At 34.4% G+C, this 24,957-nt stretch overlaps 1 protein-coding gene, 1 long non-coding RNA gene and 1 pseudogene across 2 annotated transcripts; 1 reads left to right on the forward strand and 2 right to left on the reverse strand.

Annotated features, from left to right (window-relative positions):
* The first annotated feature begins 4,224 nt into the window (after window positions 1-4,224).
* Window positions 4,225-5,095, forward strand: LOC131007577 (probable carboxylesterase 7). The gene is made up of 2 exons (XM_057934484.1): window positions 4,225-4,636; window positions 5,067-5,095. The coding sequence occupies exons 1-2, from the start codon at window positions 4,225-4,227 to the stop codon at window positions 5,093-5,095; spliced, it is 441 nt and encodes a 146-aa protein (XP_057790467.1).
* A 739-nt stretch (window positions 5,096-5,834) lies between these two features.
* LOC131012547 (uncharacterized) lies at window positions 5,835-7,183 on the reverse strand. Its single transcript, XR_009097370.1, has 2 exons — window positions 6,930-7,183; window positions 5,835-6,351 (listed from the first exon to the last, which is right to left on the reverse strand). It is a non-coding gene; the product is annotated as an uncharacterized LOC131012547 (long non-coding RNA).
* Window positions 7,184-17,227: 10,044 nt separating this feature from the next.
* On the reverse strand, window positions 17,228-23,798 carry LOC131007578 (pentatricopeptide repeat-containing protein At4g02750-like; annotated as a pseudogene).
* Between the last annotated feature and the right edge of the window lie 1,159 nt (window positions 23,799-24,957).

Here is a 24,957-nt window from a genome sequence, read left to right on the forward strand (position 1 = left end):
TCATGTTACTTTTTACTTTTGAGCTTAAGAATATTATAATTACTCCCTCCGTCCCACTATAAGTGAGACATTTTTTTTGGGCACGAAAATTAAGAAAAATGTATTTGTGTGTAGGTCAAAAAGTGAAAAAATGTTTAAAGGATAAAAATTTACTCAAAAAAGAAAGAATCTCACTTATGGTGGGACACCCAAAATACAAAGAATTTCACTTATAGTGGGACGGAGGGAGTATATTTTATATTACTTTTTTTCGATGTTTATTTAATAGTCCGAGTCGTAAATTTTTGGCAATTTAAAACACTTTTGTCAATTTTTCAATATTTTAAAACAATTCCATGTTCTTTGTAGTCATATGTAATTGATTTGGATGCATGTTCTTTGAAGATGCATTAGTTTAAGTCGATCTAAAATTTTTTATAAGGAAAAAGTGCAGATAGGCCCTCCTAGGTGTAGCCTTTATAGCGTATATCTCTCATTTTTCACTGTGTGTGCAACTAAATCCCCGAATTCAAGAAAAAGGGATCAATACGCCCCTCACCCTAAACGGCGTCTTCTACCGTCAGTCAACCCATTTTTTTTTTAAATTTATTATGGGGCCCATGTTATTTTTTAATTTATTGTGGGGACGACATTAGACATAATGGCGCCCCGTCTCTTGAGCTGCTTCAGGCGGCAATCCGATCACCAGCGCGAGACCGAGAAGGTGACGGCGGACGTGACGACGGACGAGCAGCGTGGGGGCGGGCCGGTGGTGGTTGAGTTGTTCTCGTCGCAGGGGTGCGCGAGCTCGCCGGAGGCGGAGCTGCTGTTCTTGCGGCTGGGGAGAGGGGATTTCGTGGTGGAGGCGCCGTTGATACTGTTGGGGTACCACGTGGACATCTAGGATTATATGGGGTGGAAGGACCCCTTCGGATCCAGCCAATGGATGGTGCGGCAGAAGGCGTACGTGGAGGCCCTGCAACTTGACACCATGTTCACCCCTCAAATCGTGGTTCAGGGCCACGCCCAATTTTTTACTAGGGGAGTACTTGGGTTAGTACCAAAGTAGTTACTAGTTATGATTTATTCAACAAGTCCTACTCATCCATGAAAGCAACGCAATAAAATTGAGTGATTTGTTACCAAAATATCGAGGCATTGGAATCGTGTTTGGATGAATTGGGCGAGGGAGTGTATGTCAAGCTGATGGAATAGTACATTAAAGAGATCCGATTGGTGCAGTAGGTTGACGGCTTCGACGCCCGGTTTCTCATTTCTGGCTGTCAAAACAACGGTGACGCCGGCCGCTTCCAGCTGCCGGACTGGGTGGGATTACCGCATGGGTGGGTGATTGAGCTCCATAGAAGCAATTGCTTTGGATATTAGTATTGAATTTTGAGTGCAGGCAAATCTGGATTGCACAGACCATCTGTTGAGAACAAGAAAAAAAAAGGATGACTGACGGTGAGAAGACGCCGTTTAGGGTGAGGGGCGTATTTGATCCCTTTTTCTTGAGTTCGGGGGTTTAGTTGCACACACAGTGAGAAATGAGAGGTATACGCTATAAGGGCTACACCTAAGAGGGTCTATCTGCACATTTTCCCCTTTTTATATGATATAAATTGATGAACTTTCAAAAATTCTTCTTTTGCATATATTTTAAATGTGTATGAATTTAAAATTATTTAACTAATTTTTTTTCTCTCCATCCATTTTCCAATCAAACTAAATGTTGAAGTAATCATCTGAAATTCTACGTGTTTAAATCTACTTATTACTAAAACACCATATCAATATGTGTGTAAAGTTAGCAAAATGGACGAAAGATACCCACTCCAACACTAAGCTTAACGGGAAAATGAATAAGATAGAAAAATAAAAAAATAATTGTAAATTTTAAAATTGGTGAGTGAAGCTGTAATTTTTTTTTTTGAAAATTCAATATTCTATATAAAATTAACTCATTTTTAAATTTAAACTAAAAAAATCACATTAGGTCAAATTTCAAAGTATAAAAAAGTAAAAAACCACGATAGGTCAAATTTCAAAGTACAAGTAGGGATGACAATCGGGTACGACGGGTACGGATAGTGACTATTCATACCCATACCCACGAACTAAATGGATAGTGGTTGCTACCTACGAAACTATCCATGGATATCAAATGGTATCCAAACCCGCTACCCGCGGATACCCGCTATCCGTCGGGTATCCGCGAAACCCATTATCCGACGGGTATCCGTCACCCACTATCCGCCGGATACCCGCTATCCGCCGGATACCCACGAAATAGAATTTAAATATAAATTTACAACAAATTTAATAGGAAAAAAAAATCAACACAAATAGCATAGTTCAAATCCACAAAGAACAATGTTTAAATTCAAATTCACAAAGAACAATGTTCAAATTCATCAACTAAAATATAAAATCCAACAAAGAACAATGTCTATAATTGCTCGACAGTAGAAATAGAACTCTCTTCATTGAACTCTTCATCTTCATCTTCAAGACAAATCCAAAAGCTTCCATTCTTTCACTCTTCATTGAACTCTTCATCTTCATCTTCAAGACAAGTCCAAAAGCTTCCATTCTTTCATTTAGCTCAGTGTTAGACTTTGGGCCTTATTGTTTGGGCCTATTTTAAAATATAAAATACTAGCTCATAATCTCAAAATATGTATTTAAAGCCCATATTTTATAGAATTTTTTGTGGATATTTGACGGGTAATTGACGGGTATTTTTCGCGGGTAAATGGGTTTCGCGGGTATGGATAGTAAGTATCCAAACCCATACCCACGAACTAAATAGATAGTGAATTGTACCCACGAAACTATCCGTGGATATCAAATGATATCCAAACCCACCCTAATGGGTTCGGGTTTTCGCGGATATCCACTACCCGCGGGTAGATTGCCATCCCTAAGTACAAGTCAAGTCGGTGGAGAAGTGCCAAACCATGGAAACATGCATCTTTCTGAAAAACAAATGTTTTTCACATGAATGTTCCCTTTTTCTCGTGCCAGCTAAGCAATGTTAAGTTAAAAATCAATTTATCGAGACTTTTTTAAAAAAATAAATTTATGCATCAGTCTAGAAACTGCAACTAATCTTTAAAAAAAAAATTAAAAGAGATGTATATTATATAGTTAAATAAGCAACTCACACGCAGGCGGGACCTCTATATCATACAAATATAAAACCTGAAATCTCTCACAAAGAATAATTTTTGGGGGTCTCAACTTTCCTACTTGAACTATGCCTCATTGACAATTTATTGAGACTTTTGAGTGTGTGATCTTTCATATTTAAAATTTTATATTTATTTATTAGAGTTTTACCATAAGCTATCTTATTATACTCCATCCGTCTAGAAAAGATAGTTCTAGAAAGGGACTGTATGAATTTTGATTAAAATGATTAGTGTATTGTAAATAGATAAAGAGTCTCACTTAAAATGTAGTAATATTTATAAGGGTTAATAGCTGGAAAATACACGAACCATTTTGAGATTTGCATATTGCACATGACCTTCAAAATTAGCCCCAGAATACATGACCTTTCAATTTAATCGCAATTTGCACCCGGCGAAAGTTCCGGCCACTCTTATGTTTGACACGTGGAAAAAATTTTAAACTACGTGGCATTACACTTGGCATTTTTTACACAGTGGAATGCCACGCGTTCAAAACGACGTCGTTTTGATAGGGAGAAAAAATAAAAAAAATAAAGAAAAATGTCTTCTTCTTCAATCTCCTGCCCCGCCGCCGTTCATCACCGCCGCTACGACTTCCTCTCCCGACCACCGAGCATCCGAGGCCATCGAAGCAGCCCCGCCGCTGCGACTTCCTCTCCCGACCACCGAGCATCCGAGGCCACCGAAGCAGCCCCGCTCTGACGCCCCGCCACCGCGACTTCCTCTTCCCCCACGATCTGCCGCCCTCCACCTCAGGCCACCGCCTCCGTCTCAGATCTGGATATCGACGCTAGAGTTTTGGGGATCTAGAGTTTTGGGGAAAAAGGGAACTAACCACCTCAGACCACCGCCTCCGTCTCAGATCTGGATTGGGGATCTAGGGGCGGAGACATGGACGGTGGCTGTGTCGTCGCCGGATTTCAGAGGGAGGCGATGGCCTGAGGTGGTGCGCTAGATATGCTTTGCCAACAAGTTCACATGAATTAGTGTCAAGGAGAAAAATAAAGCTGCTAAATTTATCCTTTCTGAGCTCCCTCATCACTCATCAATGGCCAACGAGATACTCCACGACTTCTTCCCTTTGCTTAGAGTCTACAAAAATGGCCGAATCGAGAGGCTAATGGGCCAAGAAACCGTTCCCCCATCTCTCGATCCAGCCACGGGGGTTCAATCCAAAGACATCGACATCGCGCCGGAGATCAACCTCTCCGCCCGCATTTACCTGCCGCCCAACGCCGACCGGAGCAAAAAGCTCCCCCTTCTCGTCTACTACCACGACGGCGCCTTCATCATCGAATCCGCTTTCTCTTCTCAGTATCAAAAGCACCTCAACCACTTAGTCGCACAAGCCAACGACGCGGCGGGAGCCTTCGGCGAGTCTGGTCGAGAAAGAGGAGTCGGGGGGAGAGGGATGGGCCAGAGAGAGAGAGAGGTCAACGACGCCGTTTTGCAGATTTCATGTTTTTTTTTTGTTTTTTTATTTAAAAAAGCTTGACAAAAACGACGTCGTTTTACTTGATCGCCGGTGCGTCCACGTCAACAAAATCCGACGACCACGTCACCACCGATCAAAGTGTTAGTCAACGCGGGTGCAAATTGCGATTAAATTGAAAAGTCATGTATTCTGGGGCTAATTTTGAAGGTCATGTGCAATATGCAAATCTCAAAATAGTTGGTGTATTTTCCGGCTATTAACCCTATTTATAATGATAAATAATTGTATTGACAGTGAAAAATAATTAAGGTCCATTATGTGATATAAATTTTTTTAAAATATAAAGAAATTATAATTTTTATAAACATCACAAAATAACAAGAATAAAATATTTTTTATGGATGGACGGAGTATAAAAACATAAACTTTAGTTGATGCTTGATATCTACAAGCAGGCAGCGACGAAGCCAACATTTTCATTTGAATTGGGGATGGTAAATAGTGGTTGTATGCAATTTTGAGAAAATAATGCAAGGGAAGACGATAATCAATTTTTTTTAAAATTATAAGTATGTTCGTAGACATAAGTTTCGAGTTCGCACCGCTTGATATCCCCTTGGGGACATATTATAAGTATGTTAGTAAATTAACGTTGTTGTGAATGATTTTTTCATTTCTTTTGATCTATTTTCTTAGTGAAAAGACACCTTTTTTTTTTTATCATACCATCTCTTTTTTTTTTTTCTTCTTTTTTCTTTTTTTTTTCTCATTCCCAAACTAAATTGCAATGATGTCATCCCTCTGTTAAAAAATATTCTGAACTCTTTTATAAAAACATGTTAAATTCAAACAAATTTTCAGAAAATAGGAATTTGCAAGATCACATTCATACTCATATAAATAAAAACTAATATATTATTGATTATACTATAAAATCGAGAAATTTAATCTTAAATATTTACAAGTAATTTAGAAGGTTAAATCAAATTTGAGCTCGATCTTCTGCACAAAAAATATATATTTATAATAAATTTGTCTGTTTGTGTGCGGTGTAATATTCAATTCAGATTTTGTATTCTTAATCACTCTCTCATTTTAATTCTTAAACTTTAATAGTTAAAAAAAAAAAGCCCATGTCCCGTGCAAGTCCTAATTAACCAAATTCGATATATTTCAACTTTATTGCTCCACTTCTATTATCAAAATTGAAAAGAAAATGCATATAATCGTACTACTAAAAATAAACAACAATATATTTCAATTTTAATGAAATTTGAAAGTAAAATTGCTGGCGTTGACTGCATCTAATTAAAGAAGTAAAACAACAATAACAACAACTACATGTCCTAGCACCCTTTAAAACAATAAACTTACACCTAACAAAAAAGGAAAATAAAGACGACTTATATACGCGACGAGAGAGGTCAAATATCAACTCATTCAAAATTTGATTAAATCCAAGTATTTATGGCACCGGGTATGACTTATTGTGACACATGCACTTATAAGCCATAGGGCAAGTCTCAGCCTCTTCAATGGATGAGCAAACGAAGCTGACCGTCACTAGCCGGCATGGGGTACAAGATCCACAAGCGTGGGTACAATCCGGCAAGCTTGACCCGGCGACTAGCAGCGTATCCGCTCGTTTATGCTTCAATAGGGTCGACCCGATCCGATAAGGTTTGAATCTCACCAACGCCTTGTTCTTACTGTATTGTGATTGGGTTCGACGATCATGATCTGCTAACAAAAAGTGAAAGATTAAAGTTTTCATCATGAATTCTTTAATATATATTGATCATGATCATGCAAAGAAACATTAGGATAAAAATGATTGTTGGAGCACTATGCATGGATCTCACATTCTCATGATCTCATCACCTAAATAAGAGAGTATTTTGGTTTAGATTATAGCCTTTTTAAAGCAACTTATAAATTGTTTAAAAGTATATAAGCTTTTTCAAAGTATTTGATCAAATAAGCTCCTAAACAATACATAAGTTTCCTAAAAAGTAAATTCTTATTTTCTAACTTATTTTTCAAAATCTTATATGCAACAATCATTTTATAAATATTATTCAATTATGATTTTGTTATTTTCATTGTATATCCTTGCAAGTTCATCCCTCTTTGATTTTCTCTTTAACTTATAAGCTTAATTATTCAAGCACTTTGACAACTGATCATAAACTTTAAAAAAAAAAACCCTATCTTATAAGCTATTTAAAATAATCTTAGTCTAATACCCTTTAAAAATGACAAGCAAGTCCAATTTCGAAAAAAAAAAAATCAAGAAATTTGAAAAAAAAAAATCGTACGTGGGCGAGTTGCATGTATGGTAACTAGAAGCAACATCAAGACAAGGAGCACGAGTTTGGATCTGTTCTTCATCTCGTTCACGCCCTTCTTCTTAACTTTCACGGTCGATGTTCGAGAAAAACGAAGTGGTGAAACCCTAATCGGAGTAGATGAAGGGAATGAGGGAGGTAGTAGCAAGTGTATAAATAGAAGAGGTGAGGTGAAATAGTATTGAAGCAAGTCACAGAAATGAGCATGAGATGAGAAAAAAAGATCACATGAAATGAACTAGATTGGTCACAAGGCTTCAACCATTTTTTAACCCAATGATGCATTTTGGAATCACGCTTTTTGTGAAGAGTGGTGATAATATGCAATTTACTGCCTAGGGCGTAGTGGCGCTTTTACGTGACTGTAATTTAATTTGAGAGGCTGATTTTGAGTGTGGGCAATTAATGCAACTTATTTTTATTGCATAAAGATGAGATGAAAAGTATATATTGATTTAATGTGAACGCCATTAATGGTGCTCGTGTAGGGCTCATGATTCCTTGGGATATCGTAATTAGTTCTTCAAACGCGTCACAATTTTAATAATGTCGTTTGTATATAGCTATGAGGTTAGATATATATATATACACATAGGGGAGCGTTCCAATCAGTGACGTAGCCAGGATTTTGTTTCAGGGGGGCCCAATTTATAATAATTTTAAAATAATATATATATACATATATATATATATATATATATTAAAAATAAAATTAATTTTTTATCAATATATTTTATGTACAATGCATCGTTTAAAATTAATAGCTAGGCATTGCTATATTATAACATATAGTATTTTTTTTACATTTAGTATTTTAAAATTATCTATATAAAAACTTCATTGTAATATTTAAAATAAATCTCTTTCGATGTAGACTCAAAAATATCTCTTTCAATTTGAGGTACTAAGATTAATCAAAATATGTCCTAAAAACTTACATAACAAAATTTAGAATTATTAATAATAATTAATAACTTGATATCTGAAAATAAAAGTAATAATTGGATTCATTCACTAACGCGCTACTCCACATAACTAAAGAAATACTAAATCCTCATTAATAATGTAAATACGAATAACATATATACAAAAAAGAAATGAAAACTAATTAACTAGCATATGGTTTGAGCTAATAACTGATATGAACTAGGATTAATTACTTAAATATATTAGCAATAATACCTAATATTAAATGGAATTTTATTAAGGAAAACTATAATATCTAATAATACATAATAAAATCAAGTTATAATTAAAAAAATATTATTAATAAAGAAACTAAAACAAACAATCCATAACATAATTTAAAAAGTAAAATAAACATGGAAAGTAAATTGCAAGGTGATTATAAAAAAAAGTTACATTTACAATTCAAAATTTACTATTTTCTTTATAATCGTTCATTATAGATAATTCAAAATTCAAATTTACTCTTTCAATAAAAAATAATAACAAACAATATAAAATAACATCAACCTAAATTAAAAAAATATTGTGAATTTATGATTGTTTTAAGGAAAAAAATAGAATTTTTTTTAGAATTAAAACTACATATATTTAACTAAAAATATAAATATTACTACTATAGTACTATACTAGTAATTATTTTGAAATTTCCAGTGGGGCCCAGTGCCCCCACTGCCCCCCCCCCCCCCCTCCCTCCCTCCCTCCGTCACTGGTTCCAATGAGACTTTCTATTTTTAGTGAGATTTTAGACACGATCTCGTGCGTTTATTTTATCGATCCTATGACTGATGTTGTACCTAGAGGAAATTTTTTTTTTTCTCAGTGTTCGAATCCTGGAGGGAGCGAAATATTTTAAATTTCGTTATTCATCAGTATATACTGCCTTGTTCATCAGTATATATGTCTTATTCATTACTAATTTTTTAAATTTCATTATTCATCAGTATATACTGCCTTGTTCATCATTATATATGTCTTATTCATTGTACTCAGTGTCTCACGAAGAATAGAGGGTCTCACTGAGTGCACCCCTATATATATATATATATATATATATATATATATAGATATATATATGCTCTAAAGTTTTTCATATTTCAAATAAATTGTATTCCATATTTTTTTATAGTTGCAATAGTTTTTCATATTAGATTTATACTAAACTTCATAATTCGAGTCTAAGAAAATTATAATTAGATTTCAATATTTGAAAACTTAAATAAAAATATAGATATTCTCGAAATAAATAGGTTATTCAGATGAATTTGGTCGTATAAAAAAATAATACTTAAATGTATTTTAAATAAATAAGTTATTCAATTTAATTTGGTCATATAAATAAAGAAAATGATACTAAGATATATACGAAATAAATAATTTCTTCAATTTAATTTTGATCATATAAAATAATTTGAAATAAACTTCATTCTCACATTAATCTCACAATGATATATCTTAATAAAAGGTATTATTATATGGGTTTAGGACGAGAATAAGTATTAAAATCATCACATATCTAATAGAATTAAAAATGGAATACTCCTATGTGGCATCACCATATTTTTGCATTTTTATTTATCCTAATTCTCTAAACATTTTCATATTTATTCATTCTTATTTATCTAAATCTTCTCATCGAACATTGATTTTTTTATGGGATTTCACCAAAATAAAATCTATATAAAAGGATGTTCTTACTCTCCAAACCAAAAACCCACATTTAATTGGTGAAGTGATTGAGATTAATACAATTTAAATGGCAATAAAAGTTGATCAAATTTATTTAGTTGAATAAAAAATTATTTAATTTTTTTTAAAAATAAATACTGTGATTAAATAAATTATTTCTTCATTTTAATTTGGTCATGAAATAAGATATTTTTCATAATTTTTTTTATTACGCATCAATTTTTTATGAAAATTTACCAATTGAAATACTAAATAAATTGATATGATATAATTTGAATATCACATCAATTTTCTCAAGCCTTGGACGAGATGATTCTCAGAACTTAGTTATAGTCTTTCAAACTTCAAACAAGATGATTCTCACGAATCAATTTTATTCTTTCAAACTCCAAACGAAATGATGCTTAAAACTCATTTATGATATTTTAAGCTCTAAATAAGATGATGCACAAATGGTGATTTTTTAAACTCTATACAAGATGATGTTTAGAAGTTAGTTATAATTTCACAAGCTTCAGATTATATAATCTCACAAGTTAGCCCTGATCTTTCAAGCTCATATTTAAAGCATCAGATAGTGATGTTCAAACGATTGACGCATTAAGTCATGCATAGTATTTTAGGATCTAGACGAGATAATGCTCAAAAGTCAGATATCGTCTTTCGAGTTCTTGATGATCATGAGATAAGATGATGCTTAGATGAAAAATGAGATTTTAAATTAATTCTTATCCATCAATATATAAAAAATTTACAAAATTTATATAAACGGGTATTTTTACTATTCTAACAAAAAGTTAACATTTAATTGACGAATATAATTAAGATTAGTATAATGTAAATTCTATTACATGAAACAAAATTAATTATATTATACAAAAATAATATAAATAATTTAAATTATAATTTCAAATCCCGTCGAATTTCGACGGGTTATACACTAGTTATGCAAAAGGGAGATCATCTATGTCATTTCATTAGCAGACATAACACCATTTTAAAATACCAATTCTATTACTAGGTTGTATTATTATTTGATCTAAATACCAATTTTAAAATTAAACTATATATTCAATAAAAAAATAGATATACTCCCTCCGTCCCACATAAAATGATCCAATTTTTATTTTGGGTTGTCCCACTTCAAATGACTCAATCCAAATTTAGAAATAAAATTAGGCATTTAACACTACTTTTTGGGTTTTCCCACCACCACTTCACACCTTTATCACACATTTCATAATCTCCGTGTCTAATTTTTTTGGGTTATTTGAAGCGGAGCGGAGGGAGTAATATATTAACACTCACTCACTCACACACACACACACACACACACACATATATATATATATAGGAGGAAGTTCAATAGGAAAATAAATGTTTGTAAAGAAAGGAGAAACAATCTCAACCATTGATCATGATCCATCGAACAGTCAATAATTAAGATTAAATTTCGCATTCATATTTTTGATGAACGTATCGCTAATTGTGTTGAACGTATCCAAGTTTCGAACCCAAAAATTCCAAACGTTCAATAAAATTATTGGTATGTTCAACCGCATTACTCACATGTTCAATGTTTCTCCTTTTCTTATATAAACTCCTTTTCTTTTAGAACCCAACCATATATATAGGGGTGGGCTACCGTGAGAACACATCTTAAAATAAGAAATAAGAACAATTTTTAATGTATGAATTTTATGTAGAACACGTATGAATTCACTGTATAAAGGTATGAATTGTGAAAAATAAAATTTCGCTACCTTTGTGATTCGAACTCAAGACCATAAATCCATCCAACAGGATTACGAATCAACCGTAGATCTTTATGATCTAAGGGCTGAAAATGATTCTTATTTTATATCTTAAGAAGTGTACTTATTTTAGCCCTCCCCTATATAGGTAGGGTTAACATAGAAACCCCCCTTAAGATGAAAACTATGTGTTGGGAACTTAATGTAATATTCTAATCCTTGGTTTTGATGATACCAAAATCCATAGGTTTCATTTGTAATAGACTAGAACTGCTCGAACTCAAGTGTTAGAGTTCTTTTTCTAGTTTAGTTGCTGTTCTGAAGACTGAAGACTGAAGAACGAAGGACTGAAGACTGAAGACTGAAGTTGTCGACTGAAGCAGCAGTCAAAGAATCAGTCTTGAACTAATTACTTAATGCGAGCCACGTGGAATCACCGGACTGATACTAAAGTCAAGTATCAGTTAAGCATTCTTCCTCGGACTGAACCTCCAACGTTCAAGGGAATCTACGTACTTCAGAAGTACAGCCGCATTAAATGCAGAGATCTCAGGATCGTCCTTTCTCTGCAGAGGTCATTCCTATTTGGTGACTACTTTATCAGAGACGTCGCATCTCCTGCTCTTCAACATAGCCATTCTCACCAAACAAGGAACCTCGAAGATTGAAGCCTCAGCCCAAGTTCAAATTACTCTCTAACGGAAGAAATCTTGAAGACCTTCTCCGCCAACGGATCTATTCAAGACTTCTCCTATAAATAGCGCTCGAGGATCACTTCAATCTTCACCGATTCAACAACATAAGCTGAAGCTCTGCCAAAATTATTTCTCAGCCAAAGCTCAAATTCCCCAAAGGTTGAATCGAAGAAGAGAATCCTAAAGTCAAAAATCAGTCACTGTTGATTACATAAATTCTCTTAGACCTTAGGCATAACTTTGGTTATCCAAAGCCTAGGTCAAACTAACTCCAAAGAACTTGTTCTTTGAAGTTTAGTTGGCAAGATTTCAAACCTCCATTCGACCGATAGAATCGAGTGTTTGAGTTGCAAAGGAGTTCAGGAAGGTACTCTGTCTCCGTAAGATCCTAGTGCCAGTTCGTGCTAGGAGTGAGAAATCCAACAAGGTGTGTTGGTACTGAAGATTGGATCTTCAGTTGTTTCGGTTTGCTGTGCACCCGTAAGCACGAGCATCGGTTTGCAGTGCACCCGTAAGCACTTGCAGAGTGAAGTCGTTGGTCTGATCAATCGACCGTGGATGTAGGAAGTGTTTTTCGAACCACGTAAAAATCTCTGTGTTATTTACAGCTTTCAGTATTTAATTTCTTACTTGTGCTCTTCATTTCATCAACTGAAAACTGATTAATTGCAAAGAGAAACTTAAGACTAACAACGTGCTCAACCCAAAAGGTTATTGCGAAACAAAAGATTTCCGCTGTGTGTGTTATCAGTCTGACTGATCTATCCTCTGATAGTCAGTGAGACTTATATCATCTCTGTTTATCAAACTCGACTGAAGCCTTACGTGCATCAGTTAAATTCTTGTGACTTAACTGATAACTCCTTACTGAAGAGTCTTTCAGTATCAGTCGTCAACCCTATTTTGGTCAAAACTCTTTTCAGTAAACAAGTGTCTGAGTTTGTGTTTAAAGTTTCATTTTGATATCTATATTGAGATCTTGATAAAAATAGCCTATAGGTGTATTCCCCCCCTATTCAAGACCCTTCGGACCTAACACTAGGAACCAATTTAAAACCATTGATTTAAATAAAATAGAGGGCTGAGATTTAAACTTTTTCACGTTTCCAAATTCAGTTTCATTTGTAATTTTCACCTAGGGTTTGAAAATAGAGAGCAACTGACTTCAAAGACAACCATTTCCGCCGATCTGAAAAAAAAGGGACGAAGTCGGAGAAGAAATTGAACTTCCGACAAACATGATTTTTGTACCTCAATATCTCATGAATTGTTTTCATTTTTCCCCATGAATTGATTGTGAATAAATGTTTGTATCCTAATTTTGAGTTTTGTTGAGATTTGATGCATTGGTGTAGTTTTAGAGTGATTTCAGGAAAAATCAAAGATCAATTTGAGAATTTTGAAAATATAATGTTGAAGTACATCTCGAGAGGAATTCGTGAGCGTGAACGGTGATCAAACCGGAGTTCGAATGAGGGAGAACGGAGCCGAACAAGCGGACTGCACACAGAGCTCAGGACCCTGCGGTCCCGGTAGCGGTCACAAGCCCGACCGCGGGCCTCTGCTCCAAAATGCTCAGAATGCACAAACTCACCCGCGATCCGTGCCGCGGCCGTGGGCTCGACCGCGGGCCTCTCTAGCAGCTCCCCCACGGTCCTACGTCGTGGTCACGATCGTGACCGCGGGAGAAACACGTAATTGATGCTTTTGGTAGGCCCAAATACCCATTTTCCCCCCTTTCTCATAACTTTTCAACACACACACCAATTTCATCTTTCCCAATCCTCCACACAAAACCCTAACCTCCATTAATGCTTACACCTACCTTTTGAAGAAGCATTGAAGATGAGAGGAAGATTGAAGAAAGCCTATTAATAGGATTTGTCACTCATTAGTCTCTCTTTCACATATGTATTTATTTGATTTAAGTATGTTGTTTGTGAACATGGTAGGCTAAAACCCCCATTGGTTTGGGGGTTAGGCTAGTAGATTATGTAATGGATTGATTATTATGCTTAATATATGTCTTGATTATTTCCTTGTCATTATCTTTTCAAGCCCTAGTATTATTTCTTGTATAGATTGTTGACCACTTTCTATGCATTTCTTATTTGTAATTTGAATCGGGAGAGGATAATTGCAATAGATTAGGTACTTGAAACATATCAACTCAATAGACCGGGAGGTTGAGAGTGGAGTGAGAGATTTCGATCTTATTGTGCTTTTGGGAGTTATAGGTTAGAATTTAACCGGGGACAGTAACTATGACCTATAATCTACCGTTTTAGTCGTCCGGGAGGGGTTAGAACTAGTGGGGAGATCATTCTAGATAAATAGGAATGTCAAGACTAATATTGAGCTAATTTGAAGTCCATTGCTAATCCGTCGATGCCTAATCCCTAAATCACCTTCATCACTTAATCAATCCACCTTATTTGTTTGATTTAATTTATCTTTGCACTTGTTAGGTAATTAATTAGATAATTCAACCAATCACCTCATTGTTTAATCTAAATAACCTTAGTAAAATGGATTAGGATAATCACTAGAATTGAACTACTAGTCCTTGTGGAATACGACCTTACTTCCCTAGTTGCAATATAGGGAAGTAAGGCCGTATTCCACAAGGACTAGTAGTTCAATTCTAGTGATTATCCTAATCCATTTTACTGTGAAAATAAATAGCGAACAACTCCCGGTGTATCTCTGTCATTTTCTCATACACCTAAGGGGCGGCTGGTTTATCTGATAAATCTTTCGTGCAAGAAGCGGTCCCTCGATCTGAAAAAGGTGGCGACTTGGTTGCGGGATTTTTGGCCGACGGAGACTTCTGTGCAACCAAGTTTTCGATCGGTTGCAGGAGTTTTTAGCGCTGGTCTGTGCTTGGCAACGGCGAACTGTGCAAGACTAAGATGTTTCCGGCGTGTGCGGGAGATTTGGGCGACAGTTTCTGCAAGGCGACGACAGAGCGATTTAGTTAAGTAGTTTTTTTCTGGTGATTCAAAACAAGGCGGCGACGTGCATCTGTGTGTTTCACTTCCGGCTGCGACGAAGTCCGGTATTTCAATTTTGCAACATTGCTTCACCCTTTCACACCATCTTCAAGATATCAAATGTTTGATCAATTTTAGGTTTCAATGAATCATCAACATTCAGGAACATAAACATCTTCCACATCCATGGTATCCAAATCAAGTTGCATAGAATCTGTATCATTTATAATAGAAAAATATGTGCAATAACAAAATGATGTGCCAAAAAATCATTTTTGCAACATCAACACAAATCCATGCAATTATGAAATATATTTGTGCAATTGTATGCATTACAACATGTATTCTACGAAATTTCATATACAAATTTAAAACTAAATACAATAACTCATGCAATTTCATATTCAAATGTGCAACAAACTAAACCAACTATGCAACAAAAATATAAACAATTAAACATATACAATTTTGATCCAAACTAGGGGTGGGAAGATAGGGTTCGGGTATAGGATACCCGATTATCCGACCCGAAAAAATCGGGTATAGGGTACCCGATACTAGAAAAATTAGGGTTTGGGTTTAGGTTCGGGTATTTAGGGTATAAAAAAATTGGGTATCAGGTATACCCGATCAGGTATCGGGTGTACCCGAAATACCTGAATTTTTAATTAAATATATTTTATATTTAATTAAATTTAATTACAAGGCAATGGCTGAAAATAGAAGCTACATTTTTTAATTTAAAAAAAAATCAGGTATTAGGGTACCCAAATACCCTATTAAGCCAAGATTAGGTTCCTAGTTCCTAGTTCTCATTTTAACAGAGGTTTCTATTAGATATATATATATATATATATATATATATAGAGAGAGAGAGAGAGAGAGAGAGAGAGAGAGAGAAGAGTTCAATGGAGACCACTCCCCTATATAGAGAATGAAGACCAAATCAGAGCCATTGATCTCACCAAAATCAATGAATCAGATTCATCCGAATTCTTCAAGTTTAGGAAATCCCGTAAATTCCTCATTTTCCAATTCTGGGAACCAAAGAACATTATTATAAACTTACGAACATAAGTATGTTTATTTGTATGTTCATTTATTTTTATACGAACATATCAACGAACATTAGTATGTTCATTTGTTTTTTATACGAACACAACGACGAACATTAGTATGTTCGTAAGTTCATAATAATGTTCGTTAGTTCCCAAAATTGAAAAATGAGGAATTTACAGGATTTTCTAAACTTGAAGAATTCGGATGAATCTGATTCATTGATTTTGGTGAGATCAATGGCTCTGATTTGGTCTCTATTCTCTATATAGGGAAGTGGTCTCCATTGAAGCTGACCCTATATATATATATATATATATATATATATATATATATGTATTAGTATTGTATATATTTCAGTGTAATTTTTGTATAAGTTCTTTTAATATAATGTGTATATATTATATCATTTTTAATTTTGTCATGTATGGTTTGATTTGGACGAAATTAAAATTCAGGGCAAATTACGGTATGAATCCACTAATAGTTTGTGGATTTACAGTCAATTAACGCCTCAAAAAGATATGTTGTGAAATTCAAACAAGTAAAACGTAATTAAAAGTTTCAAAAATCCTTTCAAGACTAATAGAAAATTTGAAAGAAAAATATCTATATATTTAGGTGGAAATTTTAAATAGATAATAGTAATTATTAGATAAAAAGGTTTTGTAAAGATCTTAGTCATTCATTTGATAAGCTTCCAACTATAAGATGGTTTCATCTTCATTTTAATGCAACTATCTTTATTAGAGCTATTTTATATAATAATATAAGTAACTTATAGAATTTTATTTTCTAACTATAATATTCTAATTTTTTTTATTATTTTAATTAAATAGGTATCACTGTGCATCGCACGGGAATAATACTAGTTTAAATAAAATCCAGCTTCACAAGTAGTAAGATTGGGTGGATAATGATGAAAGTGATCATCTATTTGATCAGCAGCATGAGACATCAAGTCCTCGAATGTATTGGTGAACAACGAGGCCTAAGAGCCGTGAGCCGATAACCAGCGGTGTCGTGACTACATCAACCAACAATCATGTTTTCAAACTACATCAAAACCGAAATCTCTAGTACAACACATTTATTAGTAAAAAAAAGAGGAACTATTACACTATGATAAGAGGAACAACATCTTCCCATTTGCCCGAAGCTGCATATAAGTTGGAAAGATGAACATACGTGGAACAGTTCGATGGTTCCAAAGATAACCACATTTCTGCTGCCTTTTCTCTCAATTCTATATTTCCATGAATCCTGCTAGCACCAATTAAGTAGAGTTCCCCATGTTGCTACATTTGGCTCAAAAAGCATGCTTTTCATTAGATTTTGAGCTTCGTCGAGGTGACCAGCTCGGCCTAGAAGATCAATCAGGCAGCTATAGTGCATTATATTTGGCACTATGTCGTGATCTTTGCTCATGGAATAGAAATAATATTTTCCCTTATCTACCAAGCCCGTGTGGCTACATGCAGTTAGAACACCAACCTAAATCAAAACAAGTGAATACTTTATAAATAACAATTAATCAATGACAATTTTTCATTCTCAAATTAGAATTTGTATTATTAGCAACCAAAAACAAGTAGACATCACATGAAGAAAAATAGTCCTAAATACAATTAGAATTTACCATTGTAACTTCATCTGGTTGGATAGACGCTTGTTTCATTGACTCGAAATGTTGGAGAGCTTCTTGGCCAAAGCCATGTCTTGCATAACCATTAATGATTGTATTCCACGATATCACATTTTTATCCTCAATTCTCCTTAAAACGTCATATGCCTCGTTGATGTTTCCACACCTACAGTACATTGAAACAAGAACATTTCCCACATTGCAGCTAAACTCGAGTCCTCCTTTAACAACACACCCATGTATTTGCCTGCCAAGCTCAAAAACAGCAGTGTCCACACACGTACTTAAAACACAAGCAAAAACAAATGTGCTTAGCCTTTCCCAATCCCTTGTCGCCTCAACAAAAAACTGTAATGCCTCATCGTTATCACCATTCTTGTTGTACCCGGCTATCATTATCGTCCATGAGATCGAATTTTTTAAGTGGTATTTCATGAAAAACTCTCTTGGCTTCGTTCATTAACCTATTCTGCATGTACCTAGACAAAATTATTGTCCACGATACAAGCATTTCATGAAAAAATCTCTTGGCCTCGTCCCTTGACCCATTTTGTACATACACAGACAAAATCGTGTTCCACGAGTAAACATCTTTCACAGGCATTTCATGAAAAACTCTCTTGGCCTCATCCAATAACCCATTCTACACGTACCCTGACAAAATTGTGTTCCACGATATAACATCCTTTGTAGGCATTTCATGAAAAACTCTCTTGGCCTCGTCTATTAACTCATGTTGTCCATACCCAAGCAAAATCGTATTCCATAAGAAAACATCCTTCACAGGCATTTCATGAAAAACTCTCTTGGCCTCTTCCATTAACCCATTCTGCACGTACCCAAACAAAATCGTATTCCATGATACAATATCCTTCACAGGCATTTCATCCAAAACCACCCTCTTGGTCTCGTCCATTAATCCATTTTGCACATACCTGGACAAAATTGTGGTCCACACAACATCCTTCACAGGCATTTCATCAAAAACTCTCTTGGCCTCGTCTATTAACCCATTATGCACGTACCCAGATAAAAGCGTGTTCCACGATACAATATTCTTCACAAGCATTTCATGAAAAACTCATCTTTTATATATTACTAGTATACGCCCATTCGTGCGATGCACGACGGACATTGAAATCAAACGATAAATTTAAATAAATAAATATAAATAATAATAAAAATAAAATATAAACAAATACAACATATGTTTTAAAAATATAATATAATAATTAAGATCAATTACTCAATAAAATCTTGAATATAAAATTATAAATTTTCAATTTATACAAAGTGCAATGAAAATTTGCATTATGCATATTATTATATAGTATTATACATCATAATAAATATTTTCATATACAAACATAAATAAAAAGTTGTAATTTTTTAATGAATAGACAGAAAATAAAATATTTTATACTTTTCATAACTTATTCGTTTTAAATTCATTTTTGATTATTTTTATACTGTATTGAATTTAAGATACATATGATTATTTTTTCACGAATCAAATTTGATGACGTTTAGAAAATAAATAAAATATAATAACATAAAAAGCAAAAAAAAAAGTGAAAAAATTGGTGGAAGAAGAGAGAGAAAAGAGAGGGAAAACATGGAGGGGAAAAACTTCTCTTTTATATACTATATAGCTTGTCAATTCTCAATCTAATATTAAATTTAATTAAGACATAATAATAACAAATATGTTAATATAAAGAAATATAAAAATTCATACAAAAATTTAATAAATCTAAATCATATTTGAAATTAATTGTTTAAGATTTAATTAACTAATTATCTATAAATTTATATTAATATAAATTTCAATCTTTAAAATTTATTTTTAAGCTAAAGAGTTCTAAAATGAACAAATATAAGACTAATCTTTTTAGTTACATTAAATTGTTATAGAAAAAAAATAGAAAATATTAAAAATGATGTCTAACAAAAATATAAAAAATAAAGTAAAATAAATATTAAAAAAGGAATGAGATAGAAAAAAAAAATTGAACGTGTTATTCAAAGAAAGGAGGTAGGAGAGAGGAGAGGATAGATGAAAGATGAGAGAGAGAAAAAAATTGTGACTTTAAATGATAATAATTTATTTATTTTAAATTTATTTTTTATAATTTTTACAACAAATTAAAGATCTTATCATTATCTTTAATTTAACATCCATATAAAATTATTGTGTTAATATATAAGAGTAGCCACTTTCATATAGTAAAAATAAATTTTACCCACTCAAATAAAAACATAAAAAAATACCCACTTTTTGTGTCAAATGACTAAATTACCCTTCTGTTGGGAACCTTGTGGAATATCCTAACCCTTGTTTTGATGATACCAAAATTCATAGGACTTATATGTAATAGACTAGAATCGTTTTGAACTCAAGTGTTAGAGTTCGTTTCTAGTTTAGTTGCGGTGTCGAAGACCGAAGACTGAAGACTGAAGAACGAAGTTACCAACTGAAGTATCAGTTGAAGAATCAGTTGAAGACTGATTATTTAATGCGCGCAAAGGACTGATACTAAAGTCAAGTATCAGTTGAACATTCCTCCTAGGACTGATCTTCCAACGTTCAGAGGAATCCACGTACGCACAAGTACAACCGCATTAAATGCAGAGATCTCAGAATATTTTATCTCTGCAGAGGTCATTCCTATCTGGTGGTAACTTTTCAGATATGTCACATCTCCTGTCCATCAAAGAGAGCCATTTCCACACAGACAAGGAACCTCGAAGATTGAAGTCTCAGCCCAAATTCGAATTGCTCTCCAACGGAAGAAATCTTCAGGACGATTTACGCCAACGGATCTATTCAAGAGTTCTCCTACAAATAGCGCTCGAGGATCACTTCAATCTTCACCGATTCAACGACATAAGCTGAAGCTCTGCCGAAATTGCTACTCAGCCTAAAGCTTAACCGCCCAAAGCTTGAATCGAAGAAGAGAATTCCAAAGCCAAAATCAGTCACTGCTGATTACATACATTCTCTTAGACCCTAGGCATATATCTGTTTACCCAGAAGCCAAAGGTCAAACTTGCTTCAAAGAACTTGTTCTTTATAAGTATAGTTGGCACTCGTTTAAACCTCTCCCCCATAAGAGTGTTTGAGTGATTCGGAGTTCAGGAAGGTACTCTGAACTCTGAGTGAAAAGTCTGAGCACGAGGTGTGCTTAGCAGGGAAATCCTACGCGAGGTGTGTGGGTGCTGAAGAGGGGTTATCTTCAGTTTACGGTTGTGTGCACCAGGCAAGCACACGGGTACGGTTTGCAGTGCACCAGTGAAGCACTTGCAGAGTGGATTGTTGGTCTGATCAACCAGCCGTGGATGTAGGAAAGGGTTTTTCCGAACCACGTAAAAGTCTCTGTGTTATTTACAGCTTTCAGTTTTATATTCTTACTTGTTGATCACGCCGCGCCGCCCCGTCCTTCACCACGCCGCCGCCCTGGATCTGCATCACCGCTGGATCTGCAGCGCCCACGCAGTCTGGAGAAGCACTAGAGACTTCGCCTTCTGCCGCGCCGCCATCTACTTCCTCCCGGCGCCGACCGCTACGAGCCGGAGGTGGCGTACAACGACCGCGCGAAGTCCGCGAAGGTCGGCGTGAAGGGAGCCTGGCCTAATTTAGTTTCCTGATTTGGTTTTTGATTTAGTTTCCTGATTTGGGGAAATCGTGCCCTAATTTGAGATGAACTTGGGGTTTTTTAAAATTTTTCTTATTTTGGGGATTTTCAATGTTTACAAGCGATGTATTTTGTTTCAATAAAGGAAATGTAATAAATTTTCTGCATAAGCTTTGCTTTGATTGAATACTAAGTATATTGGATCACATATTGAAGAAATTGATGAAAATCGCGCAATTTTGTACAAATGTTCTTGAATTCACAACCAAGTTTATGAATTCACAACTGAATCATCGGCGTTGGTTGTGAATTCACAATTGAAACAGTGTTGATTGTGAATTCAAGTTTTATTGGTTGTGAATTCACAACTTGAAAAAATGTTGGTTGTGAATTCAAGTTTTATCGGTTGTGAATTCACAACCTGAAATAGTGTGGGTTGTGAATTCACGCGAATTCACAACTAACACTATTTATAGTTGTGAATTCAAACTTTAAAACTTGAATTCACAACCAATACTTGTTATTCAGCTGTGAATTCACAACCAAAATAAATTTTGGTTGTGAATTCGTGGGTATTTGTAAAAATTTTATATGTAAGGGTAAAATGGTAAATGTGGGTATTTTTTTAAGTTTTTATATTAGTGGGTAAAATTTAATTTTACTAAAGGAAAGTGGGTATTTTCAAAATCCACTCTAAAATATTTTTTTATAAGTAAAAGTTGATGAATTTTAAAAAAGAATCAAAACAAAATATGCAAAGTAAAGAGAGAAATTTTTGTAGAAAAAATTCGTGCATGTTTTATATATATAGATTAACTAATAGATATTTAATGAGTAAATAGTGGGATAGATTGTGGGAGAGATAATATAGTTTTTTTTATAGAAAAGAGAAAAATTGGCGGTAAAATTTTTACCGTTAAACTGCTCTTTATATTATATACGAATATAGATGTTCAGCAAGAGACAATAGCCGATGTTTTACATTGTCAAATTCGTTGAAGGGACGAAGGAGTTTCGAATAATTTAAATGACGTACATATTGAACGCATTCGCGAACTCAGCATAATAATTAATAATCTTGATTACCATGATAAAATAGGTGCCAACCAAATATTGGATTATCGTTATAGAAATGAAGCATGCTCAGAGATCTTTATAAGAAATTATTGGTACCATAACTGAAAACTCAATTGACGATGACACTCGGGATGATACAATAAAGGAAGCAATATTTTATTGCCAGATTGAGAACACAACTCGAGAACACCATAAATGAATTTCACTTTAACTAGTATTGCCCCCGTGCGACAATACTTTTTTTTAATATTCCCCACTCCCCAGTAAATCACAATATAATGAATCTGCTATCATACATTTTATATCAATCTTACAAAATAATCCCAAGTAAATAAATCAATTGTTAAATAAAAATACTTGATCATTTTTGTCCTCAAGTTAGAAAGCTTGTTGTGGTCAGAAATCTATTAGCATAAGTGAAAGAAAAACACAACAAAGAAGAACATGCTCTTCTTGTGGCTTGCCCCAATCATCATAGAGCTCATAATGGACATGTCTATCATTGGAAAAAAGTATAATTGTTCTGACTCCATATGTAAACAAATAAAAAGGTATTATAAATCCACCTTCATGTCAAGGACTTAATAAACAACCCCCAAAATCATATCAGTATGTGCAACAATTGTTTGTTGAAAATGAACCAGTGTTAGATTAAAATGAAACTGTTAGGTATTATATTACAATATCAAAATAACTTTTTATGCGACGAAAAACGAATCTATGTTGAATGAAAATGATAAATCCTTTGTTAAGAAACGCCTTTGCTTTTGAACTAATAAAATAAAACAAAAATAAAAAATCAACAACACCACCAAAAATAAATATATTGATATCAGAACTTTATTGCAACTGTTAGGATTAACTCCAAGATCACAGCAAATGAACACCAAAGAAACAAAACTAACAACTATGAACGCCGGAGATTACGTGGTTCGGCAAAATGCCTACGTCCACGGGAGAGTTACTCTTTTATTGATTTCGATCGAAGAAGAATACAAGATTTACAACATTGACAAGAACAATCACTACTATCATTCATGAATCTATCCTTTCATCTTTGTTGTTTTTCCCCTCTGTGTATCTATCTCTCTTTTCACACTAATCACAAAAGTAAAAGAAAGAAAAACGCACAGTAGCTTAAAACTACAACAGCTATTCCCAGAAATCTGTTATAACTGATTTCTTGCTGCTAAGTCCTTCCAGTCTCATTATTTGCAAATGACTCCCTGAACTTTCTTTGAATTGTTGATCATCCTCCAACAAATCTCCACCTTGATTAACAATTCTTTGATCAAACCAGCAATACAGCTCCTCTCCACTTAGCTCCATTACAGAGCTCATTCCTTTTAAACTTCAAAAGGCAGTACATTCACCAACTCCAAGCAATACTTGAATTTGGAGTTTGGTAATGCTTTAGTCAACATGTCAGCTGCATTATCATCAGTTGACACTTTCACCATCTTCACATCTCCTCTTTCAATAACCTCTCTTACAAAATGGTGTCGAATGTCTATATGTTTGGATCTCTCATGAAATACTTGGTGCTTAGCCAAGTGTAATGCACTTTGATTATCACATCCTATCTCCACAGCATCTTGAACTATCCCAAGTTCTGCTAACATTCCCTTTAACCATAGTGCCTCTTTAACTGCTTCAGTCATTGCTAAATATTCTGCTTCAGTAGTAGATAAAGCTACCACAGGCTGCAATAATGATCTCCAACTGACAGCTGCACCATGTAGAGTAAAAACATAGCCTGTTTGAGATCTCCTTGAATCGAGGTTTGCAGCATAATCTGAATCCACATAACCTCTAAGTGGATTATTTACATCAGCACCAACTCTTTTGAACAAAATACCAAGATCAGAAGCACCTTTCAAGTACCTGAGAACCCATTTCAATGCCTCCCAATGATACTTTCCTGGATCAGCCATGTATCTGCTTACCACACTTATACCATGTGACAAATCAGGCCTTGTGCAAATCATAATATACATAATGCTTCCCACTGCATTAGCATAGGGGACATTTGCCATTTCCTTTATCTCCTTTTCATCTTTGGGCTTCTGTTTCGATTCAAGTCTGAAATGCTGTGCTAAAGGTACACATACAGGCTTTGATTCATGCATCTTAAACTTCTGTAAAACCCTCAATATGTAATCACTCTGCAGCAACCATAAAAGCCCTCCTTTTCTGTCTCTCACTATGTCCATGCCTAGGATCCTCCTAGCATTTCCCAGCAGCTTCATTTCAAATCTTGATTGAAGTTCAGTTTTCAGAATATCAATCTCCTTCTTGCTACTGCTAGCTATAAGCATGTCATCTACATATAAGAGCAGATAAGACACTATAGCTCCCTTAATCCTCTTAACATAAACACAATTGTCATGTTTTAATTTTTCATATCCAATTTTCAACATGTCTTCATCAAACCTCCTATACCATTGCCTTGAACTCTGTTTTAAGCCATACAATGACTTCTTCAACA

The sequence above is a fragment of the Salvia miltiorrhiza genome, chromosome 2 (genome assembly GCF_028751815.1).
Source record: "Salvia miltiorrhiza cultivar Shanhuang (shh) chromosome 2, IMPLAD_Smil_shh, whole genome shotgun sequence".
NCBI lineage: Eukaryota > Viridiplantae > Streptophyta > Magnoliopsida > Lamiales > Lamiaceae > Salvia > Salvia miltiorrhiza.